Source organism: Thermobia domestica, chromosome 7 (assembly GCF_964235325.1).
Source record: "Thermobia domestica chromosome 7, izTheDome1.hap1.1, whole genome shotgun sequence".
NCBI lineage: Eukaryota > Metazoa > Arthropoda > Insecta > Zygentoma > Lepismatidae > Thermobia > Thermobia domestica.
The window spans coordinates 204,940,839-204,966,002 of NC_137460.1; the positions used below are offsets into that span (position 1 = coordinate 204,940,839).

Sequence of the window (25,164 nt, forward strand, 5' to 3'; positions counted from 1 at the left end):
ATGTAGGCAGAGTTTCGCGAAGGGGCTTTCAAGTTTGTATAATTTCAGGTGTTTGTATATATATATATATATATATATATATATATATATATATATATATATATATATATCAACATGGTAAAGGTTTACTTCCATTATTATCTTAGTCAAGAGAGGTTAAAACTGCGAGAACCCCGTTGTGTACACCACTAATTCACTTAATGTTGAAATGTTTTCTCTCTTCCATCCCATTTTCCTACGGTCTCAATTTATTCATTATCTCATTTTGATAGGAAAATTTGGGATAGGACTCTCTATTTCTGTGTTAATTGGGTAAAATATTATCATGCTGTAAGCAATATATTCACGGGAGTCTCTGGCGGGGGGACAGGGGGACGCGTCCCTCCAATGTTTTTAATACGAGATAAAATGGATCAATGCTGAAAGTATTTAGATCTATATGGAAGAAGTAAAGACATAGGCACGAGAAATGTATGTTGTCTCTTGTTAAGCATGAGGTTGGGATAATTAAAATATTCGCCTGGCATGTGCCACTTTCAAATAAAGATTTTTTTTTTAAGCTACACTTTTTGGTTAGTCGAAGTAGTCTCGGCTGCAAACATACACTTTTATCAATGCTTAACAACCTATAATTGGATTCCATGAAGTAGAAAGAGTACAGAAGGGAAGGGAAGAATGTATAGAAAGTTGCTCTGAGATTTAAGAACGGAAATATATTATAGAAACAAAGATAACAAGAATTTTTTTAAAAAAAATAGAGAAATTTGAATATTATATATGAGATTAAATTTCAAAGGAATTTGTACAAGAATAGCAAGGAAAAAAACAGATGAAATCTGTGACTTTTACGTCCCACGGTTATGCTAAACGAGACGGTGATAATGAGTAATGAATGAAATGGTGGAATGAAGAAAGTATGAGAAAACGGGAGAACCCCGACAAAACCCACGCACACGGTGTTTGTCCACCACAAAGTTCACTTGGCGGAGGCTGGGATCGAACCCGCGACCCCAAGCACCGGAAGTGAATGCTCTACCACTGAGCCACCACGGCCCCAAGAATAGCAAGGGAGAAATACGGTGAACTACTATGACGGTATAGAAAGTAAAGATGGAAATGAGTCTGAGCGAATTGCAGTTTGTGGAAGATGAAAAGAACACATTGAGGAGACGGATGACAGCAAGAATAAACTGTACATTTAGACATTATAACGGAAAACGAAGTAACCGAGGATGGATGATCGAACAAGTTCAAAAACGTATAGCGAAATGAACAAAAAGCCAGATATACATCTTCTGAGTTTATTAAAATACAGAAGAAGAATAAGAAACAAATATTCGAAATTCGCAATCAAATCAAGAATATCATCCAAAGATTTCTTTCAGAGAGTTAAGATTTTGTTAGCTAAAAAATCGAAATATACGAACACTATAAGACTACACTGCTGAAAATGCGTTTACGAACATTAAGTAGGAATTCATGGGTTTGGCCCAAGAAGAAAGTGATTGTACATAGTAGTGTTGCCGACGTAGCATCCATGGGACATGTTAAAAGGTATTAAAGAACGTACAGCACTCGCTTTAATAGTACTGGGAACACGTTGATTGTAGGAGATTAAAGGACTAATAAAATTACTTTCAGATGGAATGGTTATTAAGGCAGAATCTAAAATTAACATGATGTTAAAGAACATAAGGAAAGGCACTGAAAATAATGTGAGACAATAGTAAATATGAAAAAGATTAAATCAATGGTGGTTAGATTATTAAGGCTATAATATATGTTTGGGCAAAGAAGTAGAATAGGTGTTTATTTTCAGTATCTAGGTAGTATTATTAACGAAGATATGAACTTTGAACTTTAAATAGAAGCAACAGAAAAAATAGTAAAAGATTATTCTGATGAGAAGAATATCATGTGAGTTGCTGAATGAAGAGGTATAGGACTCAGATGAAAAATATTCCAATAATACGGGAACAAGCAGAAGAAACGTGGCATTACAAGAAAAAAAAAAACGAGTTCTCTATTTTGGACTTTGAGATGAACGTTAAGCTCAGAACAAAGAATTAATGAGAGGTATTGGAAAAATGGGTGTAAAAATATAATTGGAAGCAATTTAAAAAATATTAAAACGGTGTTAGAGAATAAATTATATTCCGAATGACGTGTAGAAGATATGATGGAAGGAAACCGAAGAAGGGAGATATATCTTAATAAATAGTATTGAAAGTATAATTCCTATGTCAAGGCGAAGAAATTATCTAAGAATCATTTTAAAATTTTGGAAGTAGCCTACCAGTGATGAAAGATAATTATGATGTATTTTGTTGTTAAAGGTGAGAAGAGGGGATCCCGTTAGTAAAGTAGATTCCAATTTACTCATAATTTTGAAGTAACTTTAGTTGGGGTCTATTCAAGTCATTCTCGTACCCCCCCTTCCCATTTTAACATGCAAGAGACGCCCATGAATATATTGTTTTATTAGTAATGAGCAAAAAAAAAAAAAAAAAAGGCAAAGTGGTTAATATTCGTGTGGTTGCGGGTTCGATCCCAATGAAGGCGCTTACCATTGTGAAAAGTCAGAATAATATTTAGAATCTCACCTTATGCAATAGGGCTCATTTCATAAACTTTTTCTGTTGAACTGTAATATTAAAACCTAATCAAACAATCGATGCGAATTTTACATTAGGATATGTGACGATGGATCAACATGGGTTATATCAAAAAGCCCATTTTTTGTTGCAATAAAAAAAATCAGTAGACCTGGTAACCCTGAACACCTGTGGAAAAGAAAACAGTTAACAAACATTTTGATAAGACTATAAGCCACCCTCCCTAATCCCTCCATTGGTTGCTCCCAACTCCAAAAGCAGTTTGATGATCAGAATATTCTGAGAAGGGAGACATAAGTCACACAAAGAACGCTTGATTGTTTCTAGACATTCGCAGCAGGCAAGTAGCCAGCCCAGAAATGTAGGGGGCGGTAGAAGTTAGGGGGAGACCGACCCAATCATATTATAGTTCATCACCATATTATAGTTCATCTGCATGTCTATCGTAAAAATTTAGGAAGGGGCCTGCCTCCTCTAGACCCCTTCGGTAGAGCCTGATGCGCAGTACGGCCTTTTTTTCTCCCTCTTTGTTATACATTGTCCTACTCTTTTGCAATATTTCTTTTGTCCAATTCCATCTACGTCAATTCAACAACTGGGTCCACACTTGTGTTGTTTGGCTCCGTTCTTTGGTTCCACTAACCGAATCCACTGTTTAAATCCGTCTCTTCCTTTCGATGAGCGAATCCATCTTTTGATTCCGCCAAAATCAATCCGGTTCCTTTCAGAGATTCAATCCTTTCATTCCACTAAAGGATTCGTTCCTTTGGAACAAATCGTTCCGGAATTACCCATCACTAGTCCACAGTATATTTTCTGAAAAGTGACTTTCTGATGTTCATGCCACGTTTCATGGATGTACATCCAGTGGTATAGAAACCATCTGCCACATTCTATTTACAATTCGTTGGCGACACTGACCAAATGGGTACGTCTCGGTGCAAAGTGATACTATCAAACCCTTGCCCGGGTCACGTTCTAGCAATGAGCCAGAAAGGAACATGATGCATTGTAACATTCACTTTTACTTATGTGGAATATGCCATACATATACCAACAAACGGGCCGCTTATAAGATCAGGTCGTAGGTTATTCCGTGATTTGAAAACGGTTCCGTACTTATGACAAGAGCTTTGAGACTATATACAGGTTTTCCCAAGTACTTGGTCCCGGTATGGAATCATCCCTAGTCAGAGCAATTGTGTTAAATTAACACAGCCATTTTTTATTGTCTAATTTCGAACCATCAACCAACTATTGGCTAATTACAAACTTAAAGCTCTACACTAACTTCGCGGATAATTGATTCAATCAGTTGACAAAGATGAAATCTTAACTTTACTGGATTTGTACTTGTATTGTAGGTAAACTGCCTTCTTGTGTGTGTATACAATAGAAGTGTAAGATTACTGATCTAATGGTTTTACGTTTAAATTCACAATACGAAGGAATGAACATATTCGTCCATCTTATACAATAGCAAAAATTAAACTACGAATTTACTCACAGTGTTTTCACCATCCCATCCAGCCATGATCCAACCAATCCCCAACGACAATCCGCATCTGGTTAAACATAAAAATATTTTGGCCATTGCACGAGAAGCTATGGATACCTTCATTTTCTGCTTATATTGTGCTTCATACAAGCGGCAGCGAGTAGCCAAGCAGCGATACCAAAAACGACAATCAGCGGCACTTCCTGCCATTGTGCCAAGAAGATACGGACTCACCTCCATCACTTTCTTCACCTCCTGAGTAGCTGCAATCAAACGAAAATGTGTAATGCAATTAAAGCTCAGCTAATGCTTAATTTGAAACAACCCATTAATCCATTGATATATTTCTATTATCATCATCTGTATCCACATATCTATAGCTGTCACTCTAAGGTGCTGTATGATGTGAGACACTCTCCCAGATCTTGCAAATAGAGTCCAGGGAAAAAGGTAAATATCGTGTTTTTTTTTTTTTTTTTTTTTTTTTTTTTTTTTTTTTTTTTTGAAACCGTAGGACGAGAATTCGTATATGCAAGTGCCTGGCCTTGGGTTCCACGTGAAAGTTGTTACAACATCAGCAGCAACATCGAAATTTAGCCTTGGTCCTTTCCACTTGAGTCGCCTGTATAAACGAGATGAAACATGACTTATTGGTCGTTGTTATGTGCAATGCTCATGTCCCAGGACTTGAGTGAATAGCTGAGGATCACGTGATGAAAAGTAGCGAATAAAAGGATGGTGACGTCGGAAACGAAACGTAGAACGTACACGTATGTGATTGTGTAGATCATTCTATTATCAGCTGTTGCGGAGGAAGAAACGTCAAATTAAAGATGGCATCGTCAATGAATTTATTAGATAAGCTTAGTATGCCATCATTGGAACCCTTTGCTAAAATGCGAGATTTGGAGATTGGCGTACCATTTCGTATTGTAAATTGTGAGATAATTACAACGATATATGGTAGGAAGATATGTGTAACATTTGAAGGAGGCGAAAAAGTGATTTTACTAGGACACTGTACTGAAAAATTGGAAGTAGATAATGGTACATTATTAACGTATTTACAAAGTGGAAATTAATGTTTAACATACAAAGGAATGAAGATCAATTTATCTGGACGTAACATGTAAGATCTTGAATTTACTGGATTGGTATCTTCATCGTAAGTGTATAGTGACATGTATAAGCAAGATGAACATGAATTTTCCTCTTCGTCCTTCCCTTTATGCATGCACAGTCATCTGTATGCATAGTGCCATTATTCTGTGTTGATCAACTTCTGGAGTAGCATGTCTTTGAGTGATTGTGCATCAACTATGCCTACTAAGAAAGAGTACTTGTTAAATGTTGAATATGGACTTATTTTAATGAAAACCAAATTAATTTGTATTCGACTGGATGAGATACATTTGAGCCAGTGATTCGTATTAGTAAAAAACTTGTGTTTGGAGTGAAGTTAAATTTGGCAGAGTGGGAGAAACTTGTACATTTGACCCCGTTTGTTTTGGACTATTTAAATTCTCAAATTGAAATTACATTTATAAAATCTCTTGGACGAAAAAAAAATGAGCTGGTGGTGCGACAACTAATGGGTGAAAAATTAGTGATGTTAAAGAAAGGAACACTTCATGCTCCTCGAAACACTGTGTACTTAACTTCAAGTGATTGGCTTTATTTCTTATATATATTACCGTGTATTGAACATGCTGTGAAAACAGGAAAGTTTGTTGTATTGTGCTACGTGAATACTTTGACTTTTGTACAGATACTATTCACAATCATGTACAATCGCAGTATTTTACATGCAGAGGACTTGCCGGAATTCATACATGTGTGAATGAACAGAGTATTATTAATGGAATTAACATCAGATTTCCAAGTGTATCTCTTGATAAGAACAGTGATGTGAACATTAATGGTGAAAAATTAAAATTGGAAATGAAAGTATTTTGCAAACAAAAACTCATGGATTCAATTATGGCTGATTTATTTGATAGTGTGCAAACACAGCCATGATGGAGGAAAACCGATACTCAACCTTCGGAGGGTATCGACGAAGTATACTTCTCTTCATAAAGAAGAAAAAATGATTTGTTTTTTATTTATACTGAACAGTGTAGATATAAATTTAAATATTAAAAAATATAGTGAAATCAAAATGTTTTATTTAGAAAAAAGTTGTTTTGTGTTCGTTTCATAATCTTTAATATAATATAAGTTTTAATTAGTGTACTAATGTTTTTATCATAAGAAAATCCTATCATATTTTTTCCTTCTATATTAAGCTGGAAACGCTTCCCCAACAATGAAGCTGCAAACGCTTGTTCTTCGGACGAGGGAGGTTGAACATGTAGTGAGACATGAAATGGCGCGGATAGTGGTAATCAATTCAATTAATGTAGTGCGATTGGAGTGAAAGTTCAACGCAAGGTGCGTAATGAGGAAGGAATTGGTCTGGAAGATGAGACACTTGCATGTTTTCTAAAAGAATTAATTATGTAAAAATATGGAATCAGTTAGAAACCGAAAGTCTCCGAACGTTAGAGCGCAGTGGTGAAGATTGTGAAGAGAATAAAGAGGACGAAAGGAGAACGAGTGATGACACTTTAAGTCCTTCGAGAGACAATGAAGGTAGCAAAAATGAATACGAGCTTTCGCCGAAAAGGTGTAATGTCAGCAGTGTGACCTCAGTTTACTGATGCCACACTATAGTCCGGGTCATCCGAATTACCGTGACATAAGCCAATAAACTCGCAGTTCGCTGTTACTAAACCTTCAGGGAGGAATCTAGTCTTCATAATTGATTTTGTTTATATTTGTGGACAATTATGAATAATTAAGTTCCTTCCTGAAGGTTTAGTAACAACGCACGGCGAGCTTATTAGCTGATGCCACACATCAACTCGGGTGACGCGGACTATAGAGAACATATTAGAGGATTATCATGTGCGTGGATTGAAGATTCAACTTATATAAAAAATACTTCTGTAACGATACCCGAAACTGAAGACAAAAGCAATGTTAATATGTAGCAAAGAAACGGGCGGAGAAATACGGCTGCATTTCGAGAAAGTCAGAACACTAGAATTAAAGACAATCAAACAGAGTACCATAGCAAAGCTTGATAAAGCGCGAGATATGGGAGCTAGCGTCCATTATTGGCACTTACAATTTTGGGCGATGGAAATTGCCAGAAATATTGGACTGTCGAATTGCACATCTTCAGTATGATTTATTACAAATTTGAAGCGGTAGTATGGAATAACATCCCGTCGAATCACTATGTTACAATCACGGAAAGAACATGATGAGTCAGGAGAATTAACGAACATTGCGGATGCATTTGTGACGGAAGTAAATTGAGCATATCAGGACGAAAAACATTTTCAATGGAATTTGTGTGGAACTTTAATCAAAGCCAGTCCAAGTACGAACTATCGTCAGACAGTACATTGTCGAAAAGGAAGAGAAAGATACTACCTCGACGTTGCAATTGATGCATAGTGCAACACACAGCGACAATTTGACGTTGCAATCTCGTTAGATGGACGTGTAGCTGACAAATTGTATATATGCTTTCAAGGCCCCAGTGGTAAATTCGGTCTTCGTCTTGAACGGGACGTAGAAGAAAGGTACCCTTCTAACGTAGTAGTGGACGCAAGTGTGAACGAGAAGATGACGAAAGCACATCTTACTAAGTTTTTTTCTGTGCCGGTATTAAATCCACATTTATCTGACAACGATATATCGCTCGTACTGTGTGACTCTTAGTCGGGACACAAGAATGCACATATCCTCCGGGATGCCTGTGTAGGAAAACGTGTCGATATAAAACTAGTCCCATCAAAAACTACAAAACCTTTGGATTCGGTTTGACTCAAAAGCGAATTACTGACTACCTCCGGTTACGTTCCCGTGTGCACTAGCCGAATTTATATGATCGGTTCTTTCTCCTGAAATTGCATTCGGTCATCCACAATGAGTTCTCCGCGGATATCTATCAGCTAATGGTTCATTACGCATGGTAGAAAGCAGATTATGACAATGGTGAACCTGTGCAAGCTTTCAAAAGTGTCATCGACGTGGCTTTCCATACGGACATTACAGAGTATGCGGTGTTAACATGCGACAATTTTTCTTTTGTTGCCTGTGCGTTCTGTAGTTTTCCTTGCTTGAAGGTAAGGGGACTTGTTTCATCTTGTTTATTTTCATAATACTTTTCCAACATTATACTACTTGAACCCCTTACAATTTGAAAATTTTGGTTGAACTCTGTCTGGGACCTTCCGGGGACCCTGGGAAACAACTTTTTCATTCAAAAGTGTGCCCCTAAAAGTAATGGGATACATGTACGACGATTTTTCCATCCACTCAACCGTCTTTCCTAAAAATGGCCCGGGCTCAGACTTCATAGACGCTCTGTAGTTATGGCACATGCTTTACTTTGCCCTGCTCTTGCGGACATTTACACCATCTTGAGGAAAAACGGACATCACTGTTTGTTTTCGGGGTGCTAACATTACACATGTTTTCCTTTATATGCGTATTCACCTGTTCGAGTCCAAGTACTTTCCTTGTTAGATCAACCACGAACCTCAAATCTTCGTCCTGCTCACACTTCTTTACAAAAAGAAGGCGTAACTTTCGCAAGGGAAGCGTGGACTAGCACAACAAAAACTTAAGTGTTCAAATAACATGCTAAGAGTGGTAAACAAAATTGTTTTAATACCATATTTTTTTTTTGTTTGTTTGGAGTTCAAAAGGATGTTCATGGGCAGTGACATACGCAGAGATGGATCCCGGGGCACCGAATTTCCCGAAATCCCGCTTTTTCTTTAAATTTTGTGTAATTTTAAGGACGATGTTACAAATTTTAATATAATTTCTTCTTATATTAATTCTAAACCTCCCAAATTTTTAGACTCCTCCCGAAAAAAGTTCCTGCGTACATGCCTGTCCATCGGACGTTCACAAGCGAGATTAGTACATCTTGATATCCCAAGAATGTCCTTATTTGGATGTCCAAGGGGCATTTATATGTAATGTTAATAATATTAGGTTGATATTAAATATATAAGGAAGAGAAACTCTGACACGAAAGGAGTTACATAATCCTACTAGGGAAGTACTTGAAGTGGAAGTAACAAGTATCTACATGTGTTAGGTATCGTTGAAAAAGTCACACCGAGTACACGTCCCATATGAAATATCTCGCTTGAATGGGTATGGAGCGAGGTGGAAAATTTTGGAAGAAACCGTGCCTTTCATGACTACAAAATCACTTTCAGAAACGCGGTGGGAGTGCCGCCTGGAAAGTGTGAAAGCGCTGCGTTATCAGACGAAAGAAGTCAGGAAAGCACTGTTGACTGTCGCAGATACAGCCAATGATCCGCTAGTAAAAAGTGAAGCCGAATGTCTTGCAAATTATGAGCTCGAAAGCTTCGAATTTATTCTGAGCTTAATCATATGGTATGGCATTTTATTTGCTGTGAATGCTGTCAGCAAAACTTTGCAATCAGCTGACATGCAGCTCGATGTGGCAATACAGCAAATCAAAGGCCTTGTTACTTTCTTGAGAAAGTACCGGGAAATCGGATTCTCCGATGCTATGATCGCAGCAAAGGAAATTGCGTCCGAAATGAACGTAGCTCAGAAATTCAAGGAACGAAGAGTCAGATGCAAAAAAAACAATTCGATTATGAGGGTAACGACGAAGAAACATCTTCGCCGGAGGAGTCTTTCAGAACAGGATATTTCTTATGGATAGTGGATCAAGCACTTACCTCAATGGAAAAAAGATTCGAACAACTGGAAGAGTATGCTTCAATCTTTGGATTTCTATACAACTTGAAGGGTTTGCGGTCATTGAACGACGATTATTTGTTAAAGTGCTGCATGGATTTGGACAACATGTTACGCGCAGAAGATTCATGCGATTTGGACGGAATTGACTTGTGCGCAGAATTGAAGATTTTTCGAGAAATGCTTCCTGATAACATCAATGCCGCCCAAGAGTGTCTTCAGTACGTTTGGCCCATTCGAGATTCATTTCCCAACATTTTTATTGCATACAGAATTATGTTGACAATTCCTGTGACAGTTTCCAGCGCGGAAAGAAGCTTTTCGAAGTTGAAACTTATCAAAAACTATCTACGATCAACAATGTCGCAAAGCAGATTGTGCGGTTTAGCTATTTTGTCCATCGAAAAGGAAGTTGCCTCAACAATGGACTACGAGGACCTTATCAACGATTTTCCACAGCGAGAAGCCAGAAAAGTGGACTTCCGTCTGTGACCGTCAAAGCAGCTGCTTTGTAAGTCAGTGATAGTTTTATTATGTGTTCTAGTTTGTTGATCTTGCATGCATGTAAAATGTTTCCGAATCATTAATGTCGTAAGTTATATCGACCCCCATGCCATAAGAACCCCTTACCCCCTCAAAAATTTCACCTATGTTTCCTGGTTTCGGGGGTGGGGGGCTTCGCCTACCGAACCTCCCCGCCCGGGGCCCCGCATACTACTAAGGCCGCCTCTGATCCGTTATTTTGATTTGTAAATATTTGATGTCAGATTCGTATTCAAAACAATTATAGCTTCCTATTTAGTCCACATATTCTAGTGTTTCGCAGCATGACTTGTTCTGACCTCCAAATGGTCACCATGCCCCCTACAGGTCCCATTCTAGCGAGGTATTTCACATGGGACGTGTACTCGGTGTGACCTTTCCAACGATATAAGACATGCAGAATGCGTACCACTTCAAGTACTTCCCTTGTTAGTTCTTGTTATTTGTAATTTTACTCTGTAAGGAAAAGGAGGCGGATAATTCATCAAAATTACTAATTATGAAAAATTGATGGAATGGTAATGTGGGAGTAAACGGGAGAACCAGGAGGAAACCCTCGAACTGAATGTTGCCTCACAGCAGAAGTAAGTACTGAACCACCGAGCCTCTCTCGAAATCAGAGTTTAACCTACGTGCGAAAGCTCCTAGTTGTCGTCCTATTAAACTTACCGACATGAAGCCCAGCTGTTGCCCTCGTGTCTGCCGCAATTACTATTCCACCTTTAAACTTGAATCCCAGAGTTGTTGTTCCATGAAGAACTTCTACCAAAGAATTAAAATTATGGGACGCTCTCATCATAGCTGGCAATCCTAGACTCTGTAAGCAAATAATATACATTATATTACTATGAATTTTACTGTCATGGACGGTTCGGAGCCCAAGTGGAATAAGCGGCAGATTCGTGTACTGCTGTCCTCGACTCAAGTATTTTTTTTTTTTTTTTTAATTTTTAACACTTCAAATCAATAATTATACCTTTAATTAATTATAAATACTAAGAAATAGAATTAATGTTTAAAAATTATTTGTAATCACAATACGATGTTTTATTTGAAGGCACCGAATTAACATCTTTGTGTACAGAATGACTTCCTTAGAAGTCTCCTTTTTGTATTTTGTTTGTTTTGTTTTTAATGAAGTCATAGAAAGCAATCAATAATGGGATAACTATTCAAAGAAGCTACCTGAAAAAGCTCGATTTAAATTCCGAATTTGTTGATAGAATTAGATTAAAAAAAAAAAAAAGTCAAAGCAGAATTATCATATGAAAGTACACATTACGCTATTAAGATTGGAAAGACTACCTTAAAGTGAATTTTATTGCACCCAGTTTATTATATATCTGTCAGTTTCCTAACCGAGGGATTCGACCTAATGGATAATCAGGCCGCAACTATCCGCTGAAGTTTTGGGGAGAAGTATAATTTTTTCAGGCAGCACAGATCCTGAAAAAATTTTAACACATTTACCAAAATAATAACTCAAATCTATGATCAATGATAACTATAATTTTCATTATGTCTCTTCACTCTTGTTATCTACTCATAATAATAATTGATATTTCAAAAAGATTATATATATATATAAATAGAGAGAACTTCACTTCTATTTGATGCCTGAGGGGCTTCCTATAACGAAGTTCTATTTTTTAAAAGTATGTTATAAGTAGTTCATCATTTTAATAGGTTACTTGGAACTATTAATTTTCTTTATAAATCTTTTTATCCTCTCTCTCTTGCCATAGTTTCTGAGGCCTCATCACTACGAAATTATAATACCCCTAATTTTACAGTAATTATGTGATACCTTCAAATAGATAAAAGATAATCGAAAAGTGAAACAAGAACTCGCTATTATTTTTACATGAGATGCCGTTACAACGACTCACTTATCTACTTCCGATTTCAAGCCGTTTAGAAAACCAACATTTATTTTCGCGTTTCTAAATGCCTGCAAACAGAACGCTATTAGGTGGCTTGTGATAGCGGTACCTCATGCAGAATAATATTGTCTAGGGCGCTCTCGTTCCAGATTTCGTTTTCTTTTTATCTATTTGAAGATATCACATAATTACTGTAAAATTAGCGGTATTTTAATTTCGCAGTGATTAGGCCTCTTAAACTGTTTTCTCTTTAACCTGCTTACAGTAAATGTAGTGGCTCTTAATACAACTCTTGTTAATTTAGTGATTATTCTAATTTAGTGATTATTCTATATTAAATAGTAACATTTTTTACTATTTAAAAATATTTAAATAAAGATTCGAAATAAAATAAAAGGTACGGACGACCGCAGTAAACTTCCTCTCTTCTATTTATTAAACTAAAAGTTATGCTTCAATTATTACTATAAAACATTTATATATAAAATATTACCCAAATTATAATAATTGTTTGTGAAAAACTTCAAAATACTTACCCCTAAAACTAAATTATTTCTTGATTTTCACTTAAAATGACAAGTGCCATATTGCTGAATTCTTAATGTAGCTATTTTAGGGTATGTAGATTTTGAAATTAAACGAAAAAAAATACATTTGGTAAGCTGTCACAATTTGACAATGCACCTAATATAGCCATTGTTATGTTGTTATTTGTGTCAGTGTGGAAGAAAGCTCTAGTTTTTAAAAATAACTTTCTCATTCTGTCCATGTCAATGGCTGGTAGAGCGGGTAGCTTTTCAAAATTAAATATGATAAACAATTGTCTCTGGTCCACTATTTCTCAAGAGTTGTTAAGATGGTTCACCTACCAGTAGTATAAAAGAAATCTAGTTCTTAATATTATTGTCGCAGATTCAATTTTAAAAGATTTCGCAAAGTGTTCCTATCTGACAAGTTATTGCATTTGTTTTATAGAATCGCCAGGGTTGACAACTTTGAAAAATAAAATATTTGGCACCCACTCTTAATCCTCAAAGCAAATTAAGAAGAACTGTATTTTAAACCTTAAAACATAAGTTTAGACTGACAAAATACTGGCCAGCCTTAAACTACCAGTAAGTTGGCATCCTAGGAGTCGATACTATTATGTTTATGTGGTGCTGTATGTGTTGTTGGGAGGGGAGACAAAGATGACTTTCTGCATTACTCTTCAGAGTTGCCAACATCTAACTGCAGTAAAAATCGGTCCACTATGCTTCTTTTATAAGCAAGCGTAAACTATTGTCATAAGTGCAGATATATCACCATTTACAAATTACGAAATATTTTTTCTAGAATAAAGGTTTCTTTTTGTGTTGTTGGTGAGAAATATACTCACTAAATGTAAGAGCACTGGGATACGGTGACCAGGAAAGCAGATATGAAAAACTCAAAATTATGCACATATTGATTAACTGCACAGATTCAAGATTAAACTTAGAGATTCAGCGCTTGCAAGAAACGAGTAGTATTGTCTTCATTACACTTAAATACTCTCACTTGCATAAATCAATTATTTTTTTTATTTTATATGCACATGTATCAATTCTCATAATGTCAAGAAATCAGATATTTGGCAATAGAAAAATCAACACATACAAATATTGTATTTGATGTAATAACGTTCACAACTCCTAAAAATATTAGAACAAATCCTAAAGATTAGGTCTTCTCCAGCAATTGTGCTGTTTTCAGCACTGAGGATTTGATTCTTTAGATCTTGTGCAGATCAGGTCTTGTTCCATTTAGGACTAAAGCATTTGGTTGATTTTTAGGACTTCTGATCTGTATATTCTCCCATTCACTTGCTTTAACTCTGAAATTCGCCACCACCAAACGGAACTGCGACAATGTAATAGTTGCGAAAATGCAGTTACGAGCACAGTTAATTCCAATGCCAACAGCTATTTTATTATTATTGTTATTTTCTATTCTTAAGTTATACATAAATTGTATAAAATATAAATTGTATAGTCCATTGTAAGAATCAATGAAAGTTAATGTAAGTTATTTAATTTCAGAAAGAGAGGAAAACTTCAAACAGACCATGTTGTTTCTTGGAAGTTTAAGAATTACCGTACTTCTAATGGTGGAACGTCATTCCTAAGTTAAATATAGCACGCATACTTGACAAAATTGATGGGACACTTTTCGCAAACATCAAGGACAAAATTCAGCATTTCATTCAACTTGTAGCCAAAAAATATCAGACACTTCCTTCCACTGCCGTCATATACGCCGAGATTCAGTACCAGGCTAACATAATGAAATACATTACTGGGAATGTATTGGATAGATCTCAAACGGACAAGCAGTATAATCATCCAGGTCCTTCTTAGTTACTCTTGGACCCCATCCGGTCTTCCCAAGTTGAAGAAATAATGAAGCATCTTACGAACTCGAGCTGCAGGCTCCAATAAAATAACTGCACAACATCTTAAGGTTTCTCTTCTAGTGCTATTTCATAAATTTACTGATGTTTCCACTGCCAGTCTTTTTACTGATTATATTCTACAATCATGAGAGATGAGTAATACTATCCAAATGAAAGAAGGCAAATCTTCCAGTTCTTTCGCCATTCTCTGTCCCATCACTTTCACCAATATTTTATCGAAAATCATGGGGAAAATCTTAGTAAATAGGTTTCATGAATACTTCCTAATCAGCAAAAACTCTCCCCATCAAGTTGGATTTCGCTCTAACCATCCCATTCAAGATCAACTTCTTTGCATTATCAATCATATCTAGAAAGCTTTTCCTAAAGCATCCAATTGGGAAGCAGGCTTTATGGACCTCACACAGGCCTTTAACTCCGTTTGGTACAATGATATCTTGCTCCAAATTTATCGGCTGCAACTTCCAACCATTACTATAAGACGACTCTACAGGACCACCAAAATAAATTGGACAGCCAAATTTCTGACGACACTTCATGTACAAAGGAGTCCCACAAGGTTTGATTATCGCTCATCTCATTTATCTTATGTATGTGAACAATATGCCTCTATTAAACTAATCTTCCATGAAACTCGGACTCTATGCGGATGATACCGCCTATTGGACCGTGGGCGGAAGCACCAGTCATATTTTTCCTTGCCTAGGATAACAAATATCTACTTTTCAAAAATGATTCCAAAGGTGGAAACTTGATGTAAACCTGAATAAAAAACTACTGATTTTATTTTATCCACTTAAATGAGCCAGACAGATACGAACTAATTTTCAGAAACACATACTTATTCAATAAAAAGGGTGTCTCCTATCGTCAATATGAAATGTCTCGGTATCACTTTAGATGATTGGCGCCTCAGTCTCAACAAGCGTATACAGTTCACCTAAAAACGAATCAATCAAAATATTTTGCCCTAAAATAAAATCTTTAACTTGGAATTAATTTACCTAACCAAATGAAGGCACTGATCTTATAACTGATATTTAATCATGCAAACATTTTCTCCAAACAATATATTCGGTGTTTAGTCAAGACATAGATATGGCTTAAGGAAACTTTTGTGGATTTCACCACTCCAATTACTGAACGGTACTCAGCATCAATCTTTTACCGCTTCAGGATTTCATCAGAAACATTAATTTTAAAAATACGCAACCAAACTCATTCAAAAAGACTTCTACCAGGACCACTCCAATGAAAAAGATAAAATTTCCTGTTGTTTCCCAGCTGGAATGTCCGTTCTTCGCATGGGTAGAATAGGTTTGTGGAAAATATTTGAATCCTCTTCCCCTCAAAACAGGTTTTTCAATGAAAATGTAATGATAAAAATACAGCAAATACTCTACTTTTGGCATAAATTTTGTAACTCCGATCTTCACAGAATATCAAAGTGATATGATTAAAATACCCAGCTTGAGGTAAGTGTTAACTATGTTCCAAATGTTATTTCAAATGGGTCAGCCGTTTTCCAGACCCCGGAAACTATGAATTAGACACTCTTCCCAGTTATTTTTGACATATTTTTTCACTTCGTCTCTTCCCCTCTCTGAAGATGGGGCTGCTCTGGGATTTAAACAACATTGGGTGCTTCATTTCAGTGACTCCGAAAGCTATGGATTGCACACTGATTACCAGGGCCCGGATCTTGTTGACCTAAAAATTTTTAAAAAGTGACCTATAAAATGACACTAAAATTCCTGTAAAATGACCCTAAAAATCACAAAAAATGACCTTAAAACTTAACGTTTTCTCAAACTTTTATTTCATTAAACATTGACATTTTTTAATATCCATTGGATTTTTAATTAACATTTCTCACTCATATTCAAAAAGTTTTGTTTCAGTTAGTTGCAGTCCATTTATCACTTATGTCCGTTGATCAGTCCATTGTATGGCATTGTAAGTATTGAAAGCGTAAGTTCACTCCCGAGTTGAAACTAGGAAGCACTCTTAAACAATAAAACTTAGCAAGTTTAGACTACATGAAAATAATAGATAAAAACAAGTTCAAAGCCCTTGTACGCCTTCTAAATGCATTTTTAGTTATTCACGTGATAACATTCTTTGTGGTCAATAACCCAAAACTGTCTGTTTGGCCACCTACCAACCCCCGCCTTTCGTTAACCAGCTACAGTTTAGTTTTCATTAGCTTGTTAAGAATGCAGTTTTTCCACTCCAATAGTCAGGAAGTAAGAAAAGAGATTATCCAACTTCGTCTTTTCCACATCCGTAAACCGTGTTCATTTAAAGATTTCCTTATGTAGAAAAAAAGAATAAAAAGACCATAAGTGACCTAAAAGTTACCTTAAAATATTAAAAAATGACCTGAAATTTCAAAACAGCAAAAAGAGACCAAAAGTTGATCCTAAAAAACTATATTTTTAGAACCTAGAGTTGATGGATAACGTTTTTACTTGAATTTGCCTTCTCCTATGCGTAACAGAAGAAAGTTGACTTGTCAACAAGATCCGGGCCCTGCTGATTACTAATACCGGTCGTTTCGGATTATTTTTACATGTCATTCCTTCCAACTCCCACTGCTCGGGGTTTCTTACTGTATTTTTTATCTAGATTGTAAAACATACATCTACCAAGGCTAGTGTTGTAAAGGCCTGAAAGAAAAACGGAAATTTTGGGTAAACAGTTTTTTACCGTTTTTTCCCGAGCTTGGTACAAAACAGAAAAATTGGGAAAAATTGCAATTTTCGAATATTTTACTACATTATGCTTTTAAAATGAAAACTATTTTATATTTACTAGTTTACAGTTAAGATCATTGAGTAGTTATGTTTCTTGTATTAGAATAGGGAAATTTTGTGGCAACAAATGTATTTGTACCATTCCTTTGCACCAGGGGCGGATCCAGGACCGACTTCTAGGGGGGCGGTGGGTTGTCATAATGCAACTTTTAAGGGCTCCAAACTCTGGGATAGATTTTATTTATATATAGAAAGTAAGAAAATTTCCTCTTCTGGGGGGGGGCTATCGCCCCGATCGCCCCCCTGGATCCGCCCCTGCTTTGCACCGTGATAGAATGGAGTCATGGCAACAAAAGATTCTAAAATATAATCCTAGTTGGAATAATTAATATAGACGTATTTAAATTATCTTTAGTAATCTTATAAAGTTACCGTTTTGTGGCAGGGAAGTGTTAAATAACAGGGCCAGAATCATTCTAGTTAATACCAGTATGTTAAAATCAAATATACAGGGTGTTTCAAAAGAACACGGAACACCGACAACGCTTGGGAGGGGATTGCTGACACCAAGATAAGACAGAAAGTATAGACCATCCTGGATGCACAAATGCTTCCTTTCGGAGTTATAGGCCGCCGAAAATATGAAAAGATGAACTTTTAAGGTCCATAGCTCGAAAACTGTGGAACCTACCGTAGTCGGGTCAAGACTTCACTTAGAAACTAATATGTGCCCTATCCAAAAAACCATGTTTCAGAATCCTAAGGTACTCACGAAGCAATTTTTATAGAGGGAGTTTGGCTACGGGCATATAATTTGAAGTACTCTCCAACTTCTTGCGGGAGTACCGCAGCATTCTGAAACATGGATATTTGGAAAGGGCACATACTAGTTTCTAAGTGAAGTCTTGACTCGACTACGGTAGGTCCCATATTTTTGGAGTTATGGACCTTTAAAGTTCTTTTTTTTTTTTTCATGTTTTCGGCATTCTATAACTCCGAAAGGAAGCATTTTTGCACCCAGGATTGTCTATACTTTTTTTCTTATCTTGGTGTCAGGGATCACCTCCCAAACGTTGTCGGTGTTGTTTTGAAACACCCTGTATATTTTTATGGAGATACGTATTGTACTTGTGTTGTGTAAAATTTCCGGAAATTTTGAACCCATTAGAAAAAATCTTTTGTTCTGAAATATTGGCAAAACCAGTAAAATATAATTTAAAAACTATTTCTTCGCCTGATACTAATCTTATTTTCTGTAACGTGTCTGTAGCATATATGTATACAACGTATTTCGCTAGCAGGAAATATTTAAAGTAACAGTTTTTAATTTTACGTTTTAGTTTTCTGATTTCTGATAAAAATCCCTCTTTTTTATTTGTATTTATATTTTTCGAACAACTCAAAAAGAGAGAGGATCTTATTTACATATATATACACATACACCACACAAGTGCGTAAATTTGAGCAGCGACAAATACATTAAAGAATTTAACATGTGAAATTTCTGTTCGTTATTATTAAAGACTAACAAACTACTCGCTCTTCGCACGGAGACAATGCGTTTCATTTTGGGTACAAAGAGCACCAAAACTGTCACCAATCAACTTAAGAATTCCCAAAACTATGAATTCGATACTAGTATCAGTCATTTTCAGTTACTTTTACATGTCATTTTCCCCCTTTATGAGTAACTAATGGGGGCTTGATTTGGATTGAAACGGCATCGGAAGTGTCACTGTTCATCTCAGCCACCCCGAAAACTATGGATTCGACACTGATATCGACTATTTTCAATCATTTCAATATATCTCCCCTTCCATCTTCCCTAAGTTGCGGGCCTGAATTGTTATTTAAACAGCATCGAAAATATTACTGTTCATCTCAGGAACCACGAAACCTATGGATTTGACACTAATATCGGTCATTTTTTATCATTTTATGTATCTCCCTCCTCTTTCCCCAAGTTGCAGTGCTGAATTAAAATTTAAGCTTCATCGGAAATATCACTGTTCATCTCAGCAACTCCGAAAACGATGAGTTCGACACTAAGATCAGTAATTTTCAATATATATCCGCACTTTCTTCCTCCAAGTTGCACTTTCAAAGGTCTCGAATCCATCCCAGGCCCGAACTTCATATATGTTGAAATTTTTTATCGAGATCAGTTTGGTGGTTCAAGAGTTGTTAAGTTGCAAATATAGTCACTTTCATTTTATATATGTAGATAATTTGTCGCATTAGAAAACAGGTATTTATTTACATACAAATTTTTGTACATAAAGTTTATATTAATGTCTGTATTTGAATATTAAATAATAATTATATGTCTTAGTGCATGAATATTAGTGAAATTTGCTTACTGTTCTTTGTTTTAAGAAGTAGTTTAGTTAAAATTAACAAAATTTCAGCAGATCAAACAGCATATTAAGAACTCAGTTTCATTCAACAGCCCTATTTGTTGCAACAGAAACGCTTCATGATGGTAGATGTGTATGCAATTGTAAAAGTTCTGTAATTAATGCACAACCAGTAGTATACGACACCTTTCGCCCCCCCCCCTCCATGGTTGCTAACGGGGGCTGAATTTGCACTTAAACAGAATCGGAAGTGTCGCTATTCATTTCAGAAACCCCGAAAACTTTATTCGAAACTAATACCGAAAGTTTGTGATCTCAATAATATGTAGCTCCTCCCACTTCCCCAAGTATTCTAGAGGTTTTACAGTCACTGGGAGCTGAAGTTGGACTTAAAGAGCATTAAAACTATCACCAATCAAGTTAGGACCCCGAAAACTATGGATTCGACAAGAATATCGGTTGTTTTTGATTAGCTTTACATGTTAGTGTTTCTCCTCTCCCAGAAGGCTTATAGGGTCTGAACTTGGACTTTAACTGGGAGTGTCACTATTCATTTCTGCGCCGTCGGATTTGTCACTAATATCGGTTGTTTCTGATCATTTTTAGTCACTTCCACTCCCTCTACGAATTCTAGGTGACGACACCAACTTTAATTTCTTGGGGGTCCCACCCCGTTGCTCTCTCTAGCGTCGTCACTGATTCGATACTAATATTGGTTGTTTTCGATTATTTTTACATGTTACTATTCCCTCCAGGAATGCATATGGGGCTGAACTTAGATTTCAACGGCAAGGGAGTGTCACTATTCATCTCAGGGATTCCGAAAAATTATGGATTCGACACTATCTGTCGTCTCCCATCATTTGTATATATCAGTCCCTTCCGGCAGGAGGTCTTACTAGAGACCTGCACGGGCCGAGTTTTTCGGCCCGAGCCCAATGCAGTCCGAATGTACTTAGGCCCGGCCCAGCCCGGGCCCGAAAAGTTTTGGAAATTTTCGGCCCGAGCCCGGCCCGGCCCAATAAGTTTTTTAAAATTCTTGGCCCAAGCCCGGCCTGGGCCCGATAAATTTTAAGTTTCATTTCGTAACATTTTTCACGGACACACTTCTTCAACGTTTGCCTATGTGCTAATTATTGTTTAACGAAAGTCAATAGAATTGCAATTAATCGACCCCAGCCCGGCCCGACCGGAAGAGAAATCAGTGTCGGCCCGCCCAAGCCCGGCCCGACCCAATGAAATAACAAAGTCGGCCCGCCCAAGCCTGGCCCGTGCAGGTCTCTAGGTCTTACTCCCACAGTAATGTTATCCAGACTGTATGTAATATGTGTACCAAGTTTGGTTAAAACTGCTTCAGGCGTTCCAGAGTTATACTGGAACATATGCACATACATACAATTTTATACATTCAAGGTGTGTCCCAGAAATAAGTAGAATGATGTGTTCCAACAGACGCGGACGACTGGAGTGCGGCGATTTGTAGCACGAAATATGATAGTGAGTCTTGGGAAAGCAACGCGAACTAGGTCAGTTGCCTGCGAATGTTTACAGTGTGCAGATTACTCCTAGATAGGGTTGCCAACCGTCCCGATTCTGTTGGGACTGTACCGATTTTTGACATTTGTCCCACGTCCCAAACGGATACTCATCGGGACTCATATTGTCCCAATTTATCGATTTTCAAAGTTAATTAATATTTTACTGGGCCATTTTTACAAAGGAATGACTCATGAAAAAATAGTTAGCAGCTCGTCTTTAATTTATGGTTATTCCCTAATTGTTATGAGTTGATAAACCAGCCGATTATGACGATAGTATATTCCATGCAGCGCTAAAAATATTGTTTTTGCAATCTCTACATAAAAGCGACTGCTATCACAGTGACAGTAACACTAGCGCTCACTTCAGCGGCTGGCCGCCACACTAACTATAACTCATTTGTTTGTGATAAAAACCAAACATTCTATATAGTTTTCTTTTTAAACGTTGTTTATGTTAAATAAATTACAATTGATTTAGTTTGAATTTGTTGTATGATGGTAGCGAAAGAATAAGACGTGATTTTAGCAATACTTTTTGTCAGTAATTTCTTAACTATGTTATCCACTTATTTGTTATAAAAAGAATCTATATAGTTTTCTCTCTAAACTTTGTTTATATGAAATAAATTGCAGTTGTTTTGGTTTGAATTCGTTCCATATATTGCTTATACATAGTGATGAGCAGTGGGTGGGAAATAAAAAAAAATAAGATGCCAGATTCATTAAGATTCATGTTATTCAGCTGATTATTTACATTGTATACAACGACTCGCCGTACCTGTAGTCGTCTCCACGGGGGGCTCAAACTCCGATTGACCCGTCCCGATTTTTTCTTAACAAAATTTGGCAACCCGGCTCCTAGACTGAATCTCTGTTCGACTTCACGTCACGACTTTGTGATGCCACGTTCAAAGGAGCAACGATACGCGATCGAATTTGGTGCTAGGCTCAGAAAATCCTGTTCGGAGATCATTACTATGATTAACGATGCTTACGGGGATGAAGTAATGTCCGAACAAATGGTTTTCCGCTGGCACACGATGTTCTGAGAGGGGAGAGAGGAAGTTCCTGACACGGAATTCCTTGGACGCTCGTTAACGACACAGTGCGACGAAAATCTGCAAAAAATGAGAGGCAAGATTAATTCCGATCGTTTCCTGAGTGTTAGACTGACAGCAGAAGACTGCAAAACTCCGAAAATCATAGTACATCGCACACTTACAAAAGTTTTAGCCCTGTGACATGAATGGGAATGTGGTAGGAAATGGGACTACCCGAGAAAACCTAACCTACGTTGAGCTTTAATATCTTGGAGCTACTCTGCTGCACAAAGTCCTGTAGTTCTTAAGGCATATGTCCACACGCTGTATTTAAGCATAGCGGTTAGGCCCTCCTAAAGTGAATCTGCACCTCTCTCTTAACAACCAATTTACAACGTATTAGGAGTCGATTTCGTGATGAAAGGAGTGCATAAATTATGAATTCCAGTATGGTCCCATAAAAAAAGGCGATATATGTTTTCATGTAGAATGTTAACAAGAGTTTAAACCTAAATATTGATAACTACTTACACGTGAAACCATGTTGACAGGGACCTTTCGGTTCTGAGGTAAAGGCCAGATAAACCCTTCATCCTCTTTCGCAGCTTTGTCAATTAAATCTTCTGCTTCAAAATTAATGAAAGATTCCAACGCCATTTCAGTTTTAAAGTTGTGAGAAAATGCTAGATTCGATAGGCATAAAGCTACAGCTGACTACGCAGTTTTCGAACGATTATTGCACAGTATAACAAAGGGATCTCTTCTATCTCATTCCACTTGTAGAGCTAGTATCTTCATTAAAACCACTCCTTGGCCATGTAAGCAACAAGCGTCTCTTATGCCCTAAATGTATATATTTCTGACTAACCCTTGTTCCAATATTTACATTTAATTTAAAGTTTATAGATTAAATCACGCTATTTTACTTAACAGAAACAGACATGTACGTACTTCTCGTAATCAGGAATGCACTCCTAGTACCTCAAATATTTATTATGTGTGAAATTGCATTCCTGGGTGCAGATTCACTTTGTCAGGTATTAAATTGTTATGGATATAAATACGACGTATAGACGTGTGCCATAAAATGAACAGTCACCAAAACGGTGCTAGTCAAGTTTAAACAAACAATAACAGGAACAATTTATAGATAAAAGTTACAGGTAAAATTGAACACTGCATGGAAATACATGTTTATAAGGAACAAATTTCTGGAGATGGCAGAATTAAATACTAACTTATACAGCTTTATTTTATGTTTGTAAATGTGGCTGTTAGTGTAAAATTGTTAGAAGTAAAGTGGTGCCTATGAAAGATAACTATATTATCATAAGTATTTTTTTCAACTGGCGAAGTATTTCTGCAAGTGTACCAATCTGCATTTATGTTTAGCATTACTACTGTGAGACCATTAGAAGTGCTATAGGAATGTATCACAGCGAAAATCTACGAGTTTTCACTACCTAAAAAGCATCTAACCGAGTCTTCCCAAGGACAGAGCAGAAGCCTCAGCGATGGTGTCTATGCACGTGAACTACGATAGGAAAAAACACTGTGTTGCTATATTTTATGTGTCCTACACCTTTAGAAAACTTCTATCGTTAGAGACAGTGACTTAACCTAACTGAATTTAGACAGAAATTGAGTTTATAATGGCGTCCTTATAGACTATTATGTGGTTGCAAGCCTACAGTATGACTTAGGTTTGCTTATATTATTATCGATGTCAGAGAAGATCCCCATATATTTTGATTAATTATAGATCCTTCACTTGAAATAATATTGGATATTTCTTCTGTAAATTTTAAAATTCTTGCTTCCGTAAAATAGAATAGCACCGCTCAAATTTAAGACGGAAAATTATAATAAATTATTCTGAAACTGTTCGATATTATGATGGACATGGTTAGTTTGAATAAAAACATTAATGATCCCGTCTCTGTGTGTGTCGTATATGCATATTTACGAATATACCGTGACTACGTGAACCTAACACAAAATTTGGGTTTTAACTTGATATATTTATCACAGTGATTGCTTGGTGCATTGTTTACGCAGTGATTGCGATGTAATCCGTGGATTTTGAGGAGACTTATTTGAAACGATGCCCCTAGTTTAATGATTTTGAACTAGGCAATCAAAACGGAATTATTAACACCAGCAAAACCATATCGAAGCTTAAAAATTACCGTATTTCGGGTGGAATTACCACATACCTTATATTTATTGTTTTTATTATTACCATAGCGAGTAGAAGAGAAAGTGCCAGCTCTTCGTCTATTTCCCATAAGATTGGTAATGTTAGTTTGCGCGCCCTGCTGCAGAGGGCAGCGTTGTAGTTTGAGCGGTTTCTTGTACGTGTTGGAAGTTCGCCGGAGAGGTGTTTTGTCGTGTTTGTTTATAGTGAAGCGTTTTAACGTAATTAGAGTGTGTTGTGTATAATGTTGGCTCGGCCGTAAAAATTAAAATACCTACATGTTTCGTTCCCGAGTGCAGATCTGGCTGCGACAAGTCTGCAGGTAAGCACTTTTTTAGACCACCAAAAGACCCATTGGGCCGTATGCAGAGTTGTTCTGAAGCGTGATTAGTGTCATACTTAGTGTTGTGAAGGCCTGAAAAAAAGCGGAAATTTTGGGTTAAAAAAAAACAGGTTTTTTTACCGTTTTTTACCCAAGCTTGGAAAAAACGGAAA

At 36.7% G+C, this 25,164-nt stretch overlaps 1 protein-coding gene across 1 annotated transcript in view; it reads right to left on the minus strand.

The window, feature by feature from the left end:
• Window positions 1–23,212, minus strand: part of LOC145688991 (proteasome subunit beta type-5-like) — a 69,329-nt gene extending 46,117 nt beyond the window's left edge. The window contains exons 1-3 of the mRNA XM_081763142.1: window positions 23,004–23,212; window positions 11,131–11,278; window positions 4,123–4,376 (exon numbers count right to left, since the gene is read on the minus strand). Coding sequence (XP_081619268.1) covers window positions 4,123–4,376; window positions 11,131–11,278; window positions 23,004–23,129 — 528 coding nt within the window. The 5' untranslated portion in view covers window positions 23,130–23,212. The remainder of the gene's footprint in view (window positions 1–4,122; window positions 4,377–11,130; window positions 11,279–23,003) is intronic.
• Between the last annotated feature and the right edge of the window lie 1,952 nt (window positions 23,213–25,164).